This window comes from Taurulus bubalis (assembly GCF_910589615.1).
Source record: "Taurulus bubalis genome assembly, chromosome: 14".
In the NCBI taxonomy this organism is placed as follows: domain Eukaryota; kingdom Metazoa; phylum Chordata; class Actinopteri; order Perciformes; family Cottidae; genus Taurulus; species Taurulus bubalis.
Window position 1 is genome coordinate 145,666 of NC_136602.1, and position 23,327 is coordinate 168,992.

The following is a 23,327-nucleotide window of genomic DNA, read 5'->3' on the forward strand; positions in this document are numbered from 1 at the left end:
ACACACACACACACACAGCAGTGTACTGACTGTGTGTGTAGATGACTACAGACAGTGTGTGTGTGTGTGTGTGTGTGTGTAGATGACTACTGACAGTGTGTGTGTAGATGACTACTGACAGTGCGTGTGTGTAGATGACTACTGACAGTGCGTGTGTGTAGATGACTACTGACAGTGTGTGTGTAGATGACTACTGACAGTGTGTGTGTGTAGATGACTACTGACAGTGCGTGTGTGTAGATGACTACTGACAGTGTATGTGTGTAGATGACTACTGACTGTGTGTGTATGTAAATAACTACTGACTGTGTGTGTGTGTGTGTGTAGATGACTACTAACTGTGTGTGTGTAGATGACTACTGACAGTGTATGTGTGTAGATGACTACTGACAGTGTGTGTGTGTAGATGACTACTGACAGTGCGTGTGTGTAGATGACTACTGACAGTGTGTGTGTAGATGACTACTGACAGTGTGTGTGTGTAGATGACTACTGACAGTGTATGTGTGTAGATGACTACTGACAGTGTATGTGTGTAGATGACTACTGACAGTGTGTGTGTGTGTGTAGATGACTACTGACAGTGCGTGTGTGTAGATGACTACTGACAGTGTGTGTGTAGATGACTACTGACAGTGTGTGTGTAGATGACTACTGACAGTGTATGTGTGTAGATGACTACTGACAGTGCGTGTGTGTAGATGACTACTGACAGTGTGTGTGTGTAGATGACTACTGACAGTGTGTGTGTAGATGACTACTGACAGTGTATGTGTGTAGATGACTACTGACAGTGCGTGTGTGTAGATGACTACTGACAGTGTGTGTGTGTAGATGACTACTGACAGTATGTGTGTAGATGACTACTGACAGTGTGTGTGTAGATGACTACTGACAGTGTGTGTGTAGATGACTACTGACAGTGTATGTGTGTAGATGACTACTGACAGTGTGTGTGTGTAGATGACTACTGACAGTGTGTGTGTGTAGATGACTACTGACAGTGTGTGTGTAGATGACTACTGACAGTGTGTGTGTGTAGATGACTACTGACAGTGTGTGTGTGTAGATGACTACTGACAGTGCCTGTGTGTAGATGACTACTGACAGTGTGTGTGTGTAGATGACTACTGACAGTGTGTGTGTAGATGACTACTGACAGTGTGTGTGTAGATGACTACTGACAGTGTGTGTGTGTAGATGACTACTGACTGTGTGTGTGTGTATGTAAATAACTACTGACTGTGTGTGTGTGTGTGTATGTAAATAACTACTGACAGTGTGTGTGTGTAGATGACTACTGACTGTGTGTGTGTAGATGACTACTGACAGTGTGTGTGTGTAGATGACTACTGACTGTGTGTGTGTGTGTATGTAAATAACTACTGACTGTGTGTGTGTAGATGACTACTGACTGTGTGTGTGTAGATGACTACTGACAGTGTGTGTGTGTAGATGACTACTGACTGTGTGTGTGTGTGTATGTAAATAACTACTGACTGTGTGTGTGTGTGTGTGTGTGTATGTAAATAACTACTGACTGTGTGTGTGTGTGTGTGTGTATGTAAATAACTACTGACAGTGTGTGTGTGTAGATGACTACTGACTGTGTGTGTGTGTGTATGTAAATAACTACTGACTGTGTGTGTGTGTGTGTGTATGTAAATAACTACTGACTGTGTGTGTGTAGATGACGACGTCAGGAGGTGGAGGTTTCTGTGACTGTGGAGACGCTGAAGCCTGGAAGAGAGGTCCTTACTGCCAGCAGCACAGCCTGGCACCCAGAGAGGCTGAGGAGGTGAGACCCGCTCTACCTGTCTGTCAGTATAACATGTCCTGTCTGTCTACCTGTCTGTCAGTATAACATGTCCTGTCTGTCAGTATAACATGTCCTGTCTGTCTACCTGTCTGTCAGTATAACATGTCCTGTCTGTCAGTATAACATGTCCTGTCTGTCTACCTGTCTGTCAGTATAACATGTCCTGTCTGTCTACCTGTCTGTCAGTATAACATGTCACCTGTCTGTCTACCTGTCTGTCAGTATAACATGTCACCTGTCTGTCCCTCCAGGATCCTGTCTCTGTGCTGCCTGCTGACATGGCTGTTCGTGGTTTCAGCATCTTCTCCATCATCCTGAAGTACGCTGTGGACCTGCTGACCTGGAACCAGGAGAACCAGGAGAACCTGCTACCTGCAGGACTGGAGCCCCCGTACGCACACACACACACACACACACACACACACACACACACACACACACACACACACACACACACACACACGCACACACCGTGGTTGTAATGAACTGAGCAGCCTGTATGGGGCGCTGACAGCTCTCTACACTGTTAACCATACCGTTATAACACTTCCTGTGTGTGTGTGTGTGTTTTACGTCTGTGTGTGTGTTTGTGTGTGTTTTATGTCTGTGTGTGTGTGTGTGTGTGTGTGTGTGTGTGTGTGTCTGTGCGAGCAGGAACAGAGAGGACACATACTACTGCATGCTGTTTAATGATGAAGTCCACACGTATGAGCAGGTGATCTACACGCTGCAGAAAGCCGTCAACTGCAGCCAGAAAGAGGCCGTCAGCTTCGCCACCACTGTGGACCGAGACGTCAGTACTCCCATGTACACCTTGCGCCTATCTATCTATCTATCTATCTATCTATCTATCTATCTATCTATCTATCTATCTATCTGTCTATATCTATATATATAGATATATATATCTATATATATAGATATATATATATATCTATATATATAGATATATATCTATATATATCTATATATATAGATATATATAGATATATATCTATATATATATATCTGAGAGTGTGTGTGTGTGTGTGTGTGTGTGTGTGTGTGTGTGTGTGTGTGTGTGTGTTGCAGGGCAGGAAGTCGGTTCGGTATGGAGACTTCCAGTTCTGTGACCAGGCCAAGTCTGTAATAGTGGTGAGTGTGTGACATCACAGAGACATACAGGAGGAGGTGACTATGCACTGTGACATCACTGTGACATCACTGTGACATCCCCCCCCACAGAGGAACACCAGCCGGCAGTCCAAACCCCTCCGGGTTCAGGTGATGCACTCGTCTGTCGTTGCACACCAGTGTTTCGCTCTGAGGGCTCTCAGCTGGTTGGGTCAAATCATTCAGTACTCTGGTAAGTCTGGCGCTCATTACCCATAATCCTTCACGTCATTACCCATAATGCCTCACTGTGTGTGTGATGCGAGTGTGTCCCTGTTGCAGACGGGCTGAGGAGGGTCCTGTGTGAGGTCGGCCTGCAGAAAGGTCCAGAAGGAGAGTACTCGTCTCTGGTGGACAAGCTGATGCTCAACGACTCCAAGATGTGGAAAGGTACGACGAGTGAATACTTATACAGAGTATATAATACTTTTACACTGAGTCTATACTATTTATATACTATTTATTATTCATATGACTTATATACTACTTGTGTTACTTATATACTGCTTATATACTATTTATATACTATTTATTATTCATATGACTTATATACTACTTGTGTTACTTATATACTGCTTATATACTATTTATATACTATTTATTATGTATATTACTTATATAATGCATATATACTATTTATGTTACTTATATACTGCTTATATACTATTTATATACTATTTATTATGTATATTACTTATATAATGCGTATATACTATTTATGTTGCTTATATACTGCTTATATACTAAGAATATACTATTTATAGAACTGATATTTCATTTATGTGTTATAGATGTGTGTACATTTAATAGATGTGTGTTGTCTCTGTACATGTGCAGTGGCGGTTCTACATGTAATTACGCCCCGGGTTCGCCCGTGCCCAAAACCGCCCCTGTACATGTGTGTACATGTAATAGATGTGTGTACATCTAATAGATGTGTGTACATGTAATAGATGTGTGTTGTCTCTGTAGGAGCGAGGAACATCTACCACCAGCTGCTGATGAACAGCCTCCTCATGGACCTCAAATACAAGAAGATCTTTGCCATCCAGTTCGCCAAGGTAGCAATACATTATCTGGTTGAACTAATCCTAACAACCAGATCCTCTAAACGGTCCTACTGGTCATCTGGTTGAACTAATCCTAACAACCAGATACTCTAAACCAGGGGTGTCAAACATTCGGCTCGCGGGATAATTGTTAAAATTACCACCGATCGAACCACCCATCCTCTGATTGAAAGACGGGCATGCTAACCATTGAGCCACAGTCACAATAGATTAGAGCACTGACATTACTACAGATATTGCTCAACTGGCCGTATTCACTCGTGGTGTTGATGAGATTTTGGCGGTCCCCGAGGAGTTCCTTGATTTGATACTTGACAGAAACCTACAGCCAATTACTTTTTTTCCTTAACTTAAACCTTTAGTCCAGTCTACTCTGTAACTTAAACCTTTAGTCCAGTCTACTCTGTAACTTAAACCTTTAGTCCAGTCTACTCTGTAACTTAAACCTTTAGTCCAGTCTACTCTGTAACTTAAACCTTTAGTCCAGTCTACTCTGTAGTTTAAACCTTTAGTCCAGTCTACTCCTTAACTTAAACCTTTAGTCCAGTTTACTCTGTAACTTAAACCTTTAGTCCAGTCTACTCCTTAACTTAAACCTTTAGTCCAGTCTACTCTGTAGTTTAAACCTTTAGTCCAGTCTACTCCTTAACTTAAACCTTTAGTCCAGTTTACTCTGTAACTTAAACCTTTAGTCCAGTCTACTCTGTAACTTAAACCTTTAGTCCAGTCTACTCCTTAACTTAAACCTTTAGTCCAGTTTACTCTGTAACTTAAACCTTTAGTCCAGTCTACTCTGTAACTTAAACCTTTAGTCCAGTCTACTCCTTAACTTAAACCTTTAGTCCAGTTTACTCTGTAACTTAAACCTTTAGTCCAGTCTACTCCTTAACTTAAACCTTTAGTCCAGTCTACTCTGTAACTTAAACCTTTAGTCCAGTCTACTCCTTAACTTAAACCTTTAGTCCAGTCTACTCCTTAACTTAAACCTTTAGTCCAGTCTACTCTGTAACTTAAACCTTTAGTCCAGTATACTCTGTAACTTAAACCTTTAGTCCAGTCTACTCTGTAACTTAAACCTTTAGTCCAGTCTAACCTTTAGTCCAGTCTACTCCTTAACTTAAACCTTTAGTCCAGTCTACTCTGTAACTTAAACCTTTAGTGCAGTCTACTCTGTAACTTAAACCTTTAGTCCAGTCTACTCTGTAACTTAAACCTTTAGTCCAGTCTACTCTGTAACTTAAACCTTTAGTCCAGTCTACTCTGTAACTTAAACCTTTAGTCCAGTCTACTCTGTAACTTAAACCTTTAGTCCAGTCTACTCTGTAACTTAAACCTTTAGTCCAGTCTACTCTGTAGCTTAAACCTTTAGTCCAGTCTACTCTGTAACTTAAACCTTTAGTCCAGTCTACTCTGTAACTTAAACCTTTAGTCCAGTCTACTCTGTAACTTAAACCTTTAGTCCAGTCTACTCTGTAACTTAAACCTTTAGTCCAGTCTACTCTGTAGCTTAAACCTTTAGTCCAGTCTACTGCGTAACTTAAACCTTTAGTCCAGTCTACTCTGTAACTTAAACCTTTAGTCCAGTCTACTCTGTAATTTAAACCTTTAGTCCAGTCTACTCTGTAACTTAAACCTTTAGTCCAGTCTACTCTGTAACTTAAACCTTTAGTCCAGTCTACTCTGTAACTTAAACCTTTAGTCCAGTCTACTCTGTAACTTAAACCTTTAGTCCAGTCTACTCTGTAACGTAAACCTTTAGTCCAGTCTACTCTGTAACTTAAACCTTTAGTCTAGTCTACTCTGTAACTTAAACCTTTAGTCTAGTCTGCCCTTAAAGAGTTGTTAAAGTCCATGTGGTCCTGCTGGTCTCTGTCTCCCTGTAGAACTACAGACGCCTCCAGACAGACTTCATGGAGGACGACCATGAGCGCGTGGTGTCGGTGACCTCGCTGTCGGTCCAGCTCTTCACCGTCCCCACCATGGTGAGTCCCTCACACACCTGTCTGTCTCTCTCTGCCTGTCTCCCCTCCTGGTGAGCTGGCAGTGCGACCACGTGACCCAGGACCAGGACTGTGAGTTCTCGGTCACCGACCCGCCGTGGTGAGTTGAGTCTGTCGGTGAGACACAGCAGTGAGTCGTGAAGCTTGTTGTGAAACATCTGGACCTAGTCTCATTTATTCAGTGAATGTTGCATGATAACCACATATGATTCACTCTGTTACAATGAAGCCAGTTACATGATTATCTATAGATACATATGTATCTATATAGATCTACATATAGATCTACATATAGATATACATATAGATCTACATATAGATATACATATAGATGTACATATAGATACATAAATATACATATAGATACTTATAGATCTACATATATATACATATAGATACTTATAGATCTACATATAGACACATATAGATATAGATACATATAGATCTACATATAAATATACATTTAAATACATATAGATATGCATATAGATATATACATATAGATACTTATAGATAAATATAGATAAATATAGATACTTATAGATCTACATATATATACATATAGATACTTATAGATCTACATATATACATATAGATACATATAGATCTACATATAGACACATATAAATATATATATACATATAGATACATATAGATCTACATATAGACACATATAAATATATATACATATAGATCTACATATAAATATACATTTAAATACATATAGATATGCATATAGATATATACATATAGATACTTATAGATCTACATATAGATCTACATATATATACATATAGATCTACATATAGATACTTATGGATCTACATATAGATCTACATATAGATACATATAGATACTTATAGATCTACATATAGATACATATATATACTTATAGATCTACATATAGATACATATATATACATATAGATACATATATATACTTATAGATCTACATATAGATACATATAGATATACATATAGATACATATAAATCAGACATGAAAATCCCTCACCTTTCGGCAAAATTCGCCGTTTTGAAACCAAAATGTCATCCACGTGAATCACGTAGATCCGAAGAGTTTTTGTTTTTGGGAGGGGTGGGGAGGGGGTCAACTGTCCGCCGTTTCTGAGATTGGAGTGGGACACAGAAAAAAAATTGAGGTCGTGATCATCTTAGCATTAGAAGATCTTTGACGTCGAGAGTCTTGGCCAATCAGCGTTAAGATGTCTACAGCGGCTTCATTTCCCTCCCACCAGTTTAATAATAGCAAGCAAGTCAGCTTGCTAACACGTTAGCTAACGTTGTTGGAGAGACAGCGAGTGAGATTGCTGGCAGCAGAGAGTCTGTGGCAGCGTGTGACGTCAGACAGGAGAGCGGCGAGTCAGCGGCTCTGTTAGTTCTACCTCCCGACACCTGACTACATATAAGGAGAGGACAATGGAAATTTTATCCAACTTTTATTTTAATAAAAAATACGAAATGAGTTTCCTCCGTAGGGTGGCCGGGCTACTGTTTATATTTAAGGGTTTAAGATCTACGTGAAGGAAAAAGTGTATCCTCTAGTTAATTATAATATATTGTTATACGGTTATAATCGCTGTCACACAGAGAGAGGTGTGCATGTTCAGGTTTACTGGTGGAAACATTCAGTGTTCTAGACTAACAGTGACGTCTCCTCAAAGTAAAGTGGTATAACAGTATGACATAATATGGTCAAATAAAATAAAAAGGCTGGTACATTATACATATTATGGCATATAAGTGTAATATTATGAAGTGAAATGTAGTAGTAGCAAAACAATATTCAGTATAGTACAGCAGTATTGCATATTGTAAGTATTAAGTCTACAAAATATATATACACACACACACTACCGTTCAAAAGTTTGGGGTCACTTAGAAATTTCCTTATTTTTCAGAGAAAAGCACTGTTTTTTTCAATGAAGATAACATTAAATTAATCAGAAATACACTATACATTGTTAATGTGGTAAATGACTATTCTAGGTGGAAACATCTGGTTTTTAATGAAATATCTACATAGGTGTATAGAGGCCATTTCCAGCAACTATCACTCAGTGTTCTAATGGTACACTGTGTTTGCTCATCGCATAGAAGACTAATGGATGATTAGAAAACCCTTGTGCAATTATGTTAGCACAACTTAAAACAGTTATGCTGGTGAGAGAAGCTTTACAACTGGCCTTCCTATGCATAGCATCACATGTGTGGGTTCCATTATACTCTCAAAATGGCCAGAAAAAGAGAACTTTCATGTGAAACTCGCCAGTCTGTTCTTGTTCTTAGAGATGAAGGCTATTCCATGTGAGAAATTGCTGAACATTTGTCTGGGTGACTCCAAACTTTTGAACGGTAGTGTATGTGTATGTATGTATGTATGTGTGTACACTTGGGTATTGACAAAAGAATAATTGAAACCCATAATGATCATAGTTTGTCAGCTTCTCTACGAGTGACGCTGTTCGGCGCTGACTCGCCTGTAACTGACTGTAAATGTTAGACCCAGTGACAGGCTGGCATGAAATGGCTTGCATAATACTTAGTAAGAATGCCATAATCATTTTTGACTCATGGCTGAAGTTAAGTTTCTCCAGCTCAGATATTACCCCTAGAGGGGTAATATCCTTCTCACCTTTTTCACCCCGTTTTCATGCCTGATATATATATACATATAGATATATATAGATCTACAGATATACATATAGATACTTATAGATCTACATATAGATATACACATAGATACATATAGATATACATATATATACATATAGATACTTATAGATCTACATATATACATATATATACATATAGATACTTATAGATATACATATAGATCTACATATATACATATATATACATATAGATACTTATAGATATACATATTGATACATATAGATCTACATATAGATACATATATATATATATATATACATATATATACATATAGATCTACATATATATATACATTTAGATACATATAGATATGCATAGAGATATATACATATAGATACTTATAGATCTACGTATAGATATACATATAGATACATATATATATATATATACATATAGATACATATAGATATACATATAGATCTACATATAGATATACATATAGATACATATAGATCTACACATAGATACATATATATATATACATACATATAGACACATATAGATATATATACCTATAGATACATATATATATGCATATAGTTACATATAGATCTACATATAGACACATATAGATATATATACCTATAGATACATATATATGCATATAGTTACATATAGATCTACATATAGACATATAGATATACATATATATATACATATAGATCTACATATAGATACATATACATATATATATATATATACATATCGATACATATAGATCTACATATATATACACATAGATATACATATAGATATTCATATGGATACATATAGATATACATATTGATTCATATAGATACATTTAGATATACATATAGATACATATAGATATTCATATAGATATACATATAGATACATATAGACAGAGGTGTCAAGTAACAAAGTACAAATACTTCGTTACTTTAGTTAAGTAGAAATTTTGGGTATCTATACTTTACTGGAGTATTTATTTTTCAGACGACTTTTTACTTAAATTTTCACGCAAATATCTGTACTTTCTACTCCATACATTTTAAAAATAGCCTCGTTACTATTTCATTTTGGTTTGTTTTCACTTTGTCATCGTTCAAAAACACACAAAAAAACCTCTCCGCCCCGTTGCCCACAGATACGTGCGCGCACACAGGTGAGCACTGAGCAGACACACACACACACACACACACACACACACACACACACACACACACAGGTGAGCGCTGAGCACACAGCAGCGGACAGAGAGCGTCGGAAAATATGTCGCGTGAAAAGTAGACCGCTATATCTGCGTTTTAAACGCTCCTAGGGTGAAGATGCAACAGCAGCTCTCCTGTGAGGAGCAACCGGAGCAGCTTTCTGAACCCGGAGTGTGTGTGTGTGTGTGTGTGTGTGTGTGCTCAGTGCTCACCTGTGTGCGCGCGCACGTATCTGTGGGCTCTCTGAACCCGGAGCAGCTCTCTGAAGCCGGAGCAGCTCTCTGAACCCGGAGCAGCTCTCTGAAGCCAGAGCAGCTCTCTGAAACCAGAGCAGCTCTCTGAACCCAGAGCAGCTCTCTGAACCCAGAGCAGCTCTCCTGCTCCAGGTGAAAGAGCCAAAGTGCTCGTGTCTTCTACCAACAATGAGCTGCTGGCTTCACATATTACAAAAGTACAAAGTACACGGATATAAAACATGTCATTAATAAATACATGGACAAATGTCTGTACTTTCGGGTAAATGGTTACGGTACGCCGTTAACAGGTTAGCTTGCGCATGCGCGATTTGACGCCGTGAGCTCCGTGAGCTCGTCTTTTCCTGCTGTTGCACTTCTCAAAATAAAAAAACAGATCTAAGCTCAATATTGAGCATGAATTGAGAGAGGCCGTATCAAATCTACAACCCCGTTTATAACATATGTGTCGAGGAAAGCAGCTCACTGCTCCACTAATACTGATACAACCTGATGGCTCACATATCTGCACTCATTCTGTTTTGTTTGGCAAAAAAAATTAAAAGCTTATTGTTTTCCACAATGAGCTATTCAGTAGTAACTAAATATGAGTTATTTTTTGCACAGATAGAACTTACACAAAACATTGTCTGATGGGGCAATCTGATTTATTTGAAAGTGATTGCAATTTTCTTTATTCTGTTATTTATAAAAGCACAGATGAGTCACACAATTATGTTATTTACAGAAAAAGTTTGAGAACCACAGCTTTAAGTGTTTGTGTCGGAGTCGCCGCCGCTTCCTATTTTGCACTATTACAATACTTATAATAATAATACTTATAGGCAACTAGTTATCATGTCTTCCGCTCCATGAAACGCATGTTAATGCTCAGTAGTACACATATGTTACTTTAATGTATTTGCATTGTAATAAAATGTGATCATTTTAAATGGGCATATATGCAGCTGAAACGGGTAGCCTAGTGCATCCCACATTTTTCAACATAACATAAAACATTATAGTCATTATGGCCTTTATAAAGTGATTGTTTTGGGGGAGGTGGGGTAGTGCACTATAGGCCCCTGAGACGCGGCTTAAGAGTTTGTCCTTAATGGAAGAAAAAAAATCCCCTTACATTACTTTTACTTTTATACTTTTAAGTAGTTTTTAAACCAGTACTTTTACACTTTTACTTAAGTAAAAAGCTTGAGTTGATACTTCAACTTTTACAGAAGTATTTTTAAACCCTAGTATCTATACTTCTACTTGAGTAATGAATGTGAATACTTTTGACACCTCTGCATATAGATCTACATATAGATACATTGAATCACCTTGAATCAGTGTTGTTCATCTGAGCATGTGCTCAGCAGTGAAGGAGACTAACCGGTGCTAACCGGGGATGGGGGGGGGTGCTGCAGGCCCGGATGCTGATGGTGGAGGAGAACCTGATGACCACCATCATCAGGACCTTTGTAGACCACCTCCGCCACCGAGACCTGCAGGGGCGCTTCCAGTTCGACCGCTACACCGCCCAGCAGGCCTTCAAGTTTGGACGGGTCCAGAGTCTCATCGGGGACCTGAAGTGAGCACCAGTTACCTACTGGTTTATACTAGTTACTGTGGCAGTTGTATCCCAATTACCTACTGGTTTATACCAGTTACTGTGACTAATGTCCCAGTTGTACAGCAGTTGTATTCCAGTCCTAAACCAGTAAAACCAGTCCCTGGTGTGTGCAGGTACGTCCTCATCAGTGTTCCCTCTGAGTGGAGCGACCAGCTCAGGCTGAAGTTTCTAGAAGGTCTGGATGCTTTTCTGGAGCTGCTCAAGTGTATGCAGGTAACCTACAACTGTCTGTCTGTCTATCTGAGGCTGTCTGTCTGTCTGTCTGAAGCTGTCTGTCTGTCTGTCTGAAGCTGTCTGTCTGTCTGTCTGTCTGAAGCTGTCTGTCTGTCTGTCTGTCTGTCTGAAGCTGTCTGTCTGTCTCTGTCTGTCTGTCTGAAGCTGTCTGTCTGTCTGTCTGTCTGTCTGTCTGTAGCTGTCTGTCTGTCTGTCTGAAGCTGTCTGTCTGTCTGTCTGTCTTAGTCTGTCTGTCTGAAGCTGTCTGTCTGAAGCTGTCTGTCTGTCTGTCTGAAGCTGTCTGTCTGTCTGTCTGTCTGTCTGTCTGTCTGTCTGTCTGTCTGAAGCTGTCTGTCTGTCTGTCTGAAGCTGTCTGTCTGTCTGAAGCTGTCTGTCTGTCTGTCTGTCTGTCTGAAGCTGTCTGTCTGTCTCTGTCTGTCTGTCTGAAGCTGTCTGTCTGTCTGTCTGTCTGTCTGTAGCTGTCTGTCTGTCTGTCTGAAGCTGTCTGTCTGTCTGTCTGTCTTAGTCTGTCTGTCTGAAGCTGTCTGTCTGAAGCTGTCTGTCTGTCTGTCTGAAGCTGTCTGTCTGTCTGTCTGTCTGTCTGTCTGTCTGAAGCTGTCTGTCTGTCTCTGTCTGTCTGTCTGAAGCTGTCTGTCTGTCTGTCTGTCTTAGTCTGTCTGTCTGAAGCTGTCTGTCTGTCTGTCTGTCTGTCTGAAGCTGTCTGTCTGAAGCTGTCTGTCTGTCTGAAGCTGTCTGTCTGTCTGAAGCAGAAGCTGTCTGTCTGTCTGTCTCTGTCTGTCTGTCTGAAGCTGTCTGTCTGTCTGTCTGTCTGTCTGAAGCTGTCTGTCTGTCTGTCTGAAGCTGTCTGTCTGAAGCTGTCTGTCTGTCTGAAGCAGAAGCTGTCTGTCTGTCTGAAGCAGAAGCTGTCTGTCTGTCTGAAGCAGAAGCTGTCTGTCTGTCTGTCTCTGTCTGTCTGTCTGAAGCTGTCTGTCTGTCTGTCTTTGTCTGTCTGTCTGAAGCTGTCTGTCTGTCTGTCTGTCTGAAGCTGTCTGTCTGAAGCTGTCTGTCTGTCTGTCTGAAGCAGAAGCTGTCTGTCTGTCTGAAGCTGTCTGTCTGAAGCTGTCTGTCTGAAGCTGTCTGTCTGTCTGAAGCAGAAGCTGTCTGTCTGTAGCTGTCTGTCTGTCTGTCTGTCTGTCTGAAGCTGACTGTCTGAAGCTGTCTGTCTGTCTGTCTGTCTGTCTGTCTGTCTGAAGCTGTCTGTTTGTCTGTCTGTCTGACTGACTGAACCTGTCTGTCTCTACAGGGTATGGACCCGGTGGTGAGACAGGTGGGGCAGCACATAGAGATGGAGCCTGAGTGGGAGGCAGCATTCACTCTGCAGATGAAACTGACTCACATCATCTCCATGATCCAGGAGTGGTGCTCCACTGATGTGAGACTGTACTACTACTACTACTACTACTACTTATACTAGATACAAGATACTGCAGACTACTACATACTGTATAGAAGTATGACGTACTAAAGTACATGAATAATACAGCTGCTGTTCTCCTGGTTCCCTTTTTACATTCAGGTTTAAACAAAGATTAAACCAAATGTAATGTGTGTATTCCACTTCTATGAGTTGTGTTTGGTATCCTCAGGAGCGCGTGCTGATCGAGGCCTACAGGAAGTGTCTGAGCGCGCTCAGTCACTGTCACAGCGGCCTTCCAGACGGGGAGCAGCCAATCAGCTTGAGTGTAGCGGGTCACTGTGTGGAGACGTTCAGGTACCAGGTGTCTCAGGACAAAGTATCCATACATCTCCCAGTCTGCAGGCTACTGGCAGGTAAACACATGGTACCATGCGCAGTTACACACACTGTTACACACACTGTTACACACTCAGTTACACACACTGTTACACACGCTGTTACACACACTGTTACACTCAGTTACGCACACTGTTACGCACACTGTTACACACTCAGTTACGCACACTGTTACGCACACTGTTACGCACACTGTTACGCACACTGTTACGCACACTGTTACGCACACTGTTACGCACACTGTTACACACACTGTTACACACTCAGTTACACACTCAGTTACACACACTGTTACACACTCAGTTACACACTCAGTTACACACACTGTTACGCACACTGTTACGCACACTGTTACGCACACTGTTACGCACACTGTTACGCACACTGTTACACACTCAGTTACACACTCAGTTACACACACTGTTACACACACTGTTACACACTCAGTTACACACACTGTTACACAATCAGTTACACACACTGTTACACACTTAGTTACACACTTAGTTACGCACACTGTTACGCACACTGTTACCCACGCTGTTACCCACGCTGTTACACACACTGTTACACACACTGTTACACACACTGTTACACACACTGTTACACACTCAGTTACGCACTCAGTTGCGCACTCAGTTGCGCACACTGTTACCCACACTGTTACACACACTGTTACACACTCAGTTACACACTCACAGTAACACATATGTCATATGTCTGATCTTTGTCCTCCTCAGGTCTTCATGTTCTCCTCAGCAGGACAGAAGTTGCGTCTCGTTTCCCTGAACAGCTTCCTCTGGTCAGTAACCTGTCTGTCTGTGGTATTGGTCGGTAACTTGTCTGTCTGTGGTATTGGTCAGTAACCTGTCTGTCTGTGGTATTTGAGCATCAGCTGACCATTGGTTGTATAGAAGTCTATGCTTCATGTGTTAAAGCTGCATTCTCTCTCTTGACCACCAGGGGGCAACTCCTCTGGTTGTATAGAAGTCTATGCTTCATGTGTTAAAGCTGCATTCTCTCTCCTGACCACCAGGGGGTGACTCCATGTGTTAAAGCTGCATTCTCTCTCTTGACCACCAGGGGGCGACTCCTCTGGTTGTATAGAAGTCTATGCTTCATGTGTTAAAGCTGCATTCTCTCTCCTGACCACCAGGGGGGGACTCCTCTGGTTGTATAGAAGTCTATGCTTCATGTGTTAAAGCTGCATTCTCTCTCCTGACCACCAGGGGGGGACTCCTCTGGTTGTATAGAAGTCTATGCTTCATGTGTTAAAGCTGCATTCTCTCTCCTGACCACCAGGGGGAGACTCCTCTGGTTGTATAGAAGTCTATGCTTCATGTGTTAAAGCTGCACTCTCTGTTGAGTTGTAAATAATTCATGCTCATGTCCAAAACATGTGCGTGTGTGTGCATGTCTGCGTGTGCGTGTGTCTGTGTCTGCGTGTGTGTCTGCGTGTTCGTGTGTCTGTGTGTGTGTGTGCGTGTGCGTGTGTCTGCATGTGTGTCTGTGTGCGTGTGTGTGTGTCTGTGTGTGCGTGTGTGTCTGCGTGTGTGTGCGTGTGTCTGCGTGTGTGTGTGTCTGTGTGTGCGTGTGTGCGTGTGTGCGTGTGTGTGTGTGCATGTGTCTGCATGTGTGTCTGTGTGCGTGTGTGTGTGTCTGTGTGTGCGTGTGTCTGCGTGTGTGCGTCTGTCTGTGTGTGTGTGTGTGTGCGTGTGTCTGTGTGTGCGTGTGTCTGTGTGTGTGTGTGTGCGTGTGTCTGTGTGCGTGTGTCTGTGTGCGTGTGTGTCTGCGTGTGCGTGTGTGTCTGTGTGCGTGTGTGTCTGTGTGTGCATGTGTCTTTGTGCGTGTGTGCGTGTGTGTGTCTGCATGTTCGTGTGTCTGTGTGTGCGTGTGTCTGTGTGTGTGTGGGGGTGTGCGTGTGTCTGCATATGTGTCTGTGTGTGTGTGTGCGTGTGTCTGTGTGTGCGTGTGTCTGCGTGTGTGTGTGTGTGCGTGTGTCTGTGTGTGTGTGCGTGTGTCTGCATGTGTGTGCGTGTGTCTGTGTGTGTGTGTGCGTGTGTCTGTGTGTGCGTGTGTGTGCGTGTGTCTGTGTGTGTGTGCGTGTGTCTGCATGTGTGTGCGTGTGTCTGTGTGTGCGTGTGTGTCTGCGTGTGTCTGTGTGTGTGTGCGTGTGTCTGCATGTGTGTGCGTGTGTCTGTGTGTGCGTGTGTGTCTGCGTGTGTCTGTGTGTGTGTGTGCGTGTGTCTGTGTGCGTGTGCGTGTGTCTGCATGTGTGTCTGTGTGCGTGTGTGTCTGCGTGTGCGTGTGTCTGTGTGTGTGTGTGTGCCTGCATGTGTGTCTGTGTGTGCGTGTGCGTGTGTCTGTGTGTGCGTGTGTCTGTGTGTGTGTCTGTGTGCGTATGTCTGTGTGCGTGTGTGTGTGTGTGTGTGTGCGTGTGTGTGTGTGTGTGTGTGCGTGTGTGTGTGTCTGCGTGTGTGTCTGTGTGCGTGTGTGCGTGCGTGTGCGTGTGTGTGTGTGTGCGTGTGTGCGTGCGTGTGTGCGTGCGTGTGTGCGTGTGTGTGTGTGTGTCTGTGTGCGTGTGTGTCTGCGTGTGCGTGTGTCCGTGTGTGTGTGTGTCTGTGTGTGCGTGTGTGTGTGTGTGCCTGCATGTGTGTCTGTGTGTGCGTGTGCGTGTGTCTGTGTGTGCGTGTGTCTGTGTGTGTGTGTGCGTGTGTCTGCATGTGTGTCTGCATGTGTGTCTGTGTGCGTGTGTGTCTGCGTGTGCGTGTGTCCGTGTGTGTGTGTGTCTGTGTGTGCGTGTGTGTGTGTGTCTGTGTGTCCGTGTGTGTGTGTGTCTGTGTGTGCGTGTGTCTGTGTGTGTGTGTGTGCCTGCATGTGTGTCTGTGTGTGCGTGTGCGTGTGTCTGTGTGTGCGTGTGTCTGTGTGTGTGTGTGCGTGTGTCTGCATGTGTGTCTGTGTGCGTATGTCTGTGTGCGTGTGTGTGTGTGTGTGCGTGTGTGTGTGTGTGTGCGTGTGCGTGTGTGTGTGTGTGCCTGCATGTGTGTCTGTGTGTGCGTGTGCGTGTGTCTGTGTGTGCGTGTGTCTGTGTGTGTGTGTGCGTGTGTCTGCATGTGTGTCTGCATGTGTGTCTGTGTGCGTGTGTGTCTGCGTGTGCGTGTGTCCGTGTGTGTGTGTGTCTGTGTGTGCGTGTGTGTGTGTGTCTGTGTGTCCGTGTGTGTGTGTGTCTGTGTGTGCGTGTGTCTGTGTGTGTGTGTGTGCCTGCATGTGTGTCTGTGTGTGCGTGTGCGTGTGTCTGTGTGTGCGTGTGTCTGTGTGTGTGTGTGCGTGTGTCTGCATGTGTGTCTGTGTGCGTATGTCTGTGTGCGTGTGTGTGTGTGTGTGCGTGTGTGTGTGTGTGTGCGTGTGCGTGTGTCTGCGTGTGTGTCTGTGTGTGTGTGCGTGTGTGCGTGTGTGCGTGCGTGCGTGTGCGTGTGTGTGTGTGTGTGTGTGTGCGTGTGTGTGCGTGTGTGCGTGCGTGTGTGTGTGTGTGCGTGTCTTCAGGGACAACTCAGCCCCCCCCTCCTGATCGAACTCCCCCTCCGCTGTCTGGTGCTCTGTGCCCAGGTGCATGCTGGGATGTGGAGGAGGAATGGCTTCTCCCTGATCAACCAGGTGAGTCGATACCAGCTGATCAATGCTGAGTAATCAGTTTACATCATGCAGGAGACATCCCATAATACACAACCAGCAGTCACGTGTATTATAAATACCAACAGTAAGGAACCAGCGGAGACAGTCTTTCAATGAACAGAGACTACCACCATGAATATATGATGTGGTTTCATTCTTTACCCTCTGGGGACTACTGGGATGTTTATGGGATGTTTCTATTAATAGCTAAATAAAAAAAAAGATTCAGATGTTGTTAGATGAGCAGGTCTGGAGGCCCCGCCCTCTGCTCACTGAGCTCCTACATGACGCTCACAGGAGCTCTGTTGGGTGGAGCGCCACCTTTCACTGGGACTTGTGGATTCAGGTGTTTGTCGATGGACACATAATTAAAGGGTAATTTCTCCCCTTTATTGAAAAACAACAATGAAAAACATGCCACCACCTCTCACCAATACACACATGCAATTATACTATGGGAACAATGAGACAGCAGTCTCTTTATGCTGTCTGGCAGAATTGCGAATATTCACACTTGCAACTATTGCACTTGTTACAACTATTTACTATTTAGTGAGTTTGATGTTTTCACTTCATATTGTATCTCAATTCATGGAAGTTATTTTTCCTTAACTAAAAATAATTAGCTCAAGATCCACCCTCATGTCGCCAGTTTGCATTAATTGTGTTTCATTTGGTACACTTGTGTGCATTCTGACCTCATGATCATTATGCTATCATCAAACAAGTCTGAGGCTACTCTGTTAGGCTGTATATGGTGAGCTGGGGGTTTTCATGTTTATATTCACATTACCTGTCGTTCGTTGAACTCCTTCAAAGGTGCGCGGTGTCTGCCTGAACGGTGCTTTGCCGTGTTCGACGTGTTACTCCCTTAGTCTGTGTGGCTTTAAAACACGTTTTGCAGACGGGTCTTTGTGTTAGACGGTTGGCAAAAAGCTCCTGCACTCGCCATGTCGCAGCCCCGCCTCCTGCAGCCCCGCCTCCTGCAGCCCTGCCTCCTGCAGCCCCGCCTCCTGCAGCCCCGCCTCCTGCAGCCCTGCCTCCTGCAGCCCTGCCTCCTGCAGCCCCGCCTCCTGCAGCCCTGCCTCCTGCAGCCCCGCCTCCTGCAGCCCCGCCTCCTGCAGCCCCGCCTCCTGCAGCCCCGCCTCCATGCGCTCAATGCATGAGAGAGACAAGCGGAGCAGTTTTAAGGAAGCGCGCTATTTTGAGGAAGTATCGATACTAAAAATATGCAAAATTGTATCGTTTTTTAACGTACGGGTACCTTTGTAGTATCGGTATACCGTGCAACATTACTCAGGAAATACCTAAGGACCCACCCACCTACACTGCAAAAACACTGGTTTCACTCAAATAGACAGTTGGGGTGACTGTGGCTAAGCGGTTAGCATGCCCGTCCTTCAACCAGAGGGTTGGAGGTTCGCGCCTCGGCCCCTCCAGTCCACGTCGCCGTGTCCTTGAGCAAGACACTGCAACCAGAACAACACTGATTTCAGAGAGACGGCAGATCAGCTGTTCAGTTTTACTCTGCGACCATGCGCTGGTAAAGAGTACATAGTACAGAGTACATAGTACACACATACAGATTACATAGTAGACACTACATACAGAGTACATAGTACACACATACAGAGTACATAGTACACACATACATCACACATACAATCGAGGAAATGACCTCAGTCATTTGATAGTCTGTAAATCACTGAACATATTCATAATTCACAGTTGTTGAACTGAGAAACATGAGATGTTCTCTCTTTGTGATTTATGAATGAAGTTGTCTTGTTGTGTGTTTCAGATTTATTATTATCACAACGTCAAGTGCCGAGTGGAGATGTTCGACAAGGACATCATCATGCTACAGGTAGATTATTATTATTATTATTATTATTAATAATGTTGACCCGCTGGGCAACGACTCACAGAATCACCTCTACTTGTGGTTTTGTGTATTTTGTGTGTGGTCTCCTTTCTTTCAATCATTTTATTTTAAGTGTATACAAGTTACACATTACCTCAAACTAGACAACAAAAAATAAAATTAAAAGTAATACATAACGGCGTAACAACCAACTACCGAAAACACGGACATAAATCAGACATAAATCATCATCCTCCATATTGAACCTACGATAACATTGTTATATTAATGAATATTGTGCATTGATGCCCTCGGGAGGCCCTTGGATCCCAAAGTGTCAACCTCTCATGTATACCAGCCTTTCATTGTCAGTGTATACAGGACACTGACCCAAGAAAGATTATGTACAGGAAGACACATTGTCACAACAATTAAACCATAATGAATATCGTGGACCCGTCCCCTCACCGACTCACTTGGGTCCCAAGGTTGCAAAGCCTCTTCGTATGGTTTCGGCATAGTCCTCGCCAATAAAGTACATAAAAGGGTTCCAAACGGAGAAAACCCCGTTCATGTCTCCTTGGAGAACGTGTGAGTCTTTCCAATGGGACGAGTTGTAGAACATCAATGACTCGATCGGCTCTGGTCCATGACCTTCTTTATATTGGCTCTAGTCCATGACCTTCTTTATATTGGCTCTAGTCCATGACCTTCTTTATATTGGCTCTAGTCCATGACCTTCTTTATATTGGCTCTAGTCCATGACCTTCTTTATATTGGCTCTAGTCCATGACCTTCTTTATATTGGCTCTAGTCCATGAGCTTCTTTATATTGGGTCTGGTCCATGAGCTTCTTTATATTGGCTCTAGTCCATGAACTTCTTTATATTGGCTCTAATCCATGACCTTTTTTATATTGGCTCTAATCCATGACCTTTTTTATATTGGCTCTAATCCATGACCTTTTTTATATTGGCTCTAATCCATGACCTTCTTTATATTGGCTCTAATCCATGAGCTTCTTTATATTGGGTCTGGTCCATGAGCTTCTTTATATTGGCTCTAATCCATGAGCTTCTTTATATTGGGTCTGGTCCATGAGCTTCTTTATATTGGCTCTAGTCCATGAGCTTCTTTATATTGGCTCTAGTCCATGAGCTTCTTTATATTGGCTACGAATTTGTAAAAATCTGAAAAACGGTGTTTTGGGAAGCCCGTACTCATCCTTGAGGTGATTAAAATTGGGGTTATTAACAATCAGTGCATCAAAAGAGTATTTTCTATTGATAGAAAACACTTCTTTACACTAATCCATGTGTTCACAATGTTACTCACAATAAAGTTGTCACTAGTGCCTAGTGTTTGTATAATATTATTTAAGAAATGTGCACTTGATAATGAGTGTAACCACATTGATTTTGTGCCATCCCTTCTGATACATTTTTCAGTTGTATGAACCAGAAATACTGACCCCCATTTACCACTGGCAGTTGCAGTGTGTGGTCTCCTAAATTCCTGTCTTTTCTCCTCCCGTCCAGACCGGGGCGGCCATGATGGATCCAAACCACTTCCTCATGATCGTCCTGAGTCGGTTCGAACTGTTTCACATTTTCAGCTCCGCAGATTGCAGGAAGAGATACAGAGAAGCTAACAAGGTCAGTACTGACTCTACTGACGCTATAGCAGATTGCAGGAAGAGATACAGAGAGACTAACAAGGTCAGTACTGACTCTACTGACGCTATAACAGACTGCAGGAAGAGATACAGAGAGACTAACAAGGTCAGTACTGACTACTGACACTATAACAGACTTTAGCTAGAAATACAGAGGCTAACATAGTCAGTCCTGACTATAACAGACTGGGTACAGACACTAAGATAGTCAGTACTGACTATAACAGACTGGGTACAGGCACTAACATGATCAGTACTGACTATAACAGACTAGGTACAGACTCTAACATGGTCAGTACTGACTAGGTACAGACACTAACATGGTCAGTACTGACTAGGTACAGACACTAATATAGTCAGTACTGACTGTAGCAGACTAGGTACAGACACTAACATGGTCAGTACTGACTATAACAGACTCGGTACAGACACTAACATGGTCAGTACTGACTAGGTACAGACACTAACATGGTCAGTACTGACTAGGTACAGACACTAACATGGTCAGTACTGACTATAACAGACTAGGTACAGACACTAACATGGTCAGTACTGACTATAACAGACTGGGTTCAGACACTAACATGGTCAGTACTGACTAACAGACTAGGTACAGGCACTAACATGATCAGTACTGACTATAACATACTAGGTACATACACTAACATGGTCAGTACTGACTAGGTACATACACTAACATGATCAGTACTGACTAGGTACAGACACTAACAAGGTCAGTACTGACTGGGTACAGACACTAATATAGTCAGTACTGACTGTAGCAGACTAGGTACAGACACTAACATGGTCAGTACTGACTATAACAGACTGGGTACAGACACTAACATGGTCAGTACTGACTAGGTACAGACACAAACATGGTCAGTACTGACTAGGTACAGACACTAACATGGTCAGTACTGACTAACAGACTGGGTACAGACACTAACATGGTCAGTACTGACTATAACAAACTGGGTACAGACACTAACATGGTCAGTACTGACTAGGTACAGACACTAACATGGTCAGTACTGACTATAACAGACTGGGTACAGACACTAACATGGTCAGTACTGACTAGGTACAGACACTAACATGGTCAGTACTGACTATAACAGACTAGGTACAGACACTACCATGGTCAGTACTGACTAGGTACAGACACTAACATGGTCAGTACTGACTATGTACAGACACTAACATGGTCAGTACTGACTAGGTACAGACACTAACATGGTCAGTACTGACTGTAGCAAACTAGGTACAGACACTAACATGGTCAGTACTGACTATAACAGACTGGGTACAGACACTAACATGGTCAGTACTGACTAGGTACAGACACTAACATGGTCAGTACTGACTAGGTACAGACACTATCATGGTCAGTACTGACTATAACAGACTGGGTACAGACACTAACATGGTCAGTACTGACTATAACAGACTGGGTACAGACACTAACATGGTCAGTACTGACTATAACAGACTGGGTACAGACACTAACATGGTCAGTACTGACTAGGTACAGACACTAACATGGTCAGTACTGACTAGGTACAGACACTATCATGGTCAGTACTGACTATAACAGACTGGGTACAGACACTAACATGGTCAGTACTGACTATAACAGACTGGGTACAGACACTAACATGGTCAGTACTGACTATAACAGACTGGGTACAGACACTAACATGGTCAGTACTGACTAGGTACAGACACTAACATGGTCAGTACTGACTTTAACAGACTAGGTACAGACACTAACATGGTCAGTACTGACTAGGTACAGACACTAACATGGTCAGTACTGACTATAACAGACTAGGTACAGACACTAACATGGTCAGTACTGACTATAACAGACTAGGTACAGACACTAACATGGTCAGTACTGACTATAACAGACTAGGTACATACACTAACATGGTCAGTACTGACTAGGTAAAGACACTAACATGGTCAGTACAGACTATAACAGACTGGGTGCAGACACTAACATGGTCAGTACTGACTAGGTACAGACACTAACATGGTCAGTACTGACTAGGTACAGACACTAACATGGTCAGTACTGACTGTAGCAAACTAGGTACAGACACTAACATGGTCAGTACTGACTATAAGAGACTGGGTACAGACACTAACATGGTCAGTACTGACTAGGTACAGACACTATCATAGTCAGTACTGACTATAACAGACTGGGTACAGACACTAACATGGTCAGTACTGACTATAACAGACTGGGTACAGACACTAACATGGTCAGTACTGACTATAACAGACTGGGTACAGACACTAACATGGTCA

At 42.7% G+C, this 23,327-nt stretch overlaps 1 protein-coding gene across 1 annotated transcript in view; it reads left to right on the plus strand.

The window, feature by feature from the left end:
* Nucleotides 1-23,327, plus strand: part of ubr2 (ubiquitin protein ligase E3 component n-recognin 2) — a gene marked incomplete at its 5' end in the record, with an annotated part of 56,384 nt that overhangs the window by 5,787 nt on the left and 27,270 nt on the right. Inside the window, 16 exons of the mRNA XM_079230277.1 lie at nucleotides 1,691-1,798; nucleotides 2,071-2,210; nucleotides 2,474-2,612; nucleotides 2,891-2,953; nucleotides 3,044-3,164; nucleotides 3,254-3,361; nucleotides 3,944-4,032; nucleotides 5,925-6,023; nucleotides 11,566-11,729; nucleotides 11,885-11,984; nucleotides 13,288-13,416; nucleotides 13,631-13,814; nucleotides 14,538-14,599; nucleotides 17,341-17,451; nucleotides 19,271-19,336; nucleotides 20,872-20,988. Of these exons, the coding sequence (XP_079086403.1) occupies nucleotides 1,691-1,798; nucleotides 2,071-2,210; nucleotides 2,474-2,612; nucleotides 2,891-2,953; nucleotides 3,044-3,164; nucleotides 3,254-3,361; nucleotides 3,944-4,032; nucleotides 5,925-6,023; nucleotides 11,566-11,729; nucleotides 11,885-11,984; nucleotides 13,288-13,416; nucleotides 13,631-13,814; nucleotides 14,538-14,599; nucleotides 17,341-17,451; nucleotides 19,271-19,336; nucleotides 20,872-20,988 (1,800 nt within the window). The remainder of the gene's footprint in view (nucleotides 1-1,690; nucleotides 1,799-2,070; nucleotides 2,211-2,473; nucleotides 2,613-2,890; nucleotides 2,954-3,043; nucleotides 3,165-3,253; nucleotides 3,362-3,943; nucleotides 4,033-5,924; nucleotides 6,024-11,565; nucleotides 11,730-11,884; nucleotides 11,985-13,287; nucleotides 13,417-13,630; nucleotides 13,815-14,537; nucleotides 14,600-17,340; nucleotides 17,452-19,270; nucleotides 19,337-20,871; nucleotides 20,989-23,327) is intronic.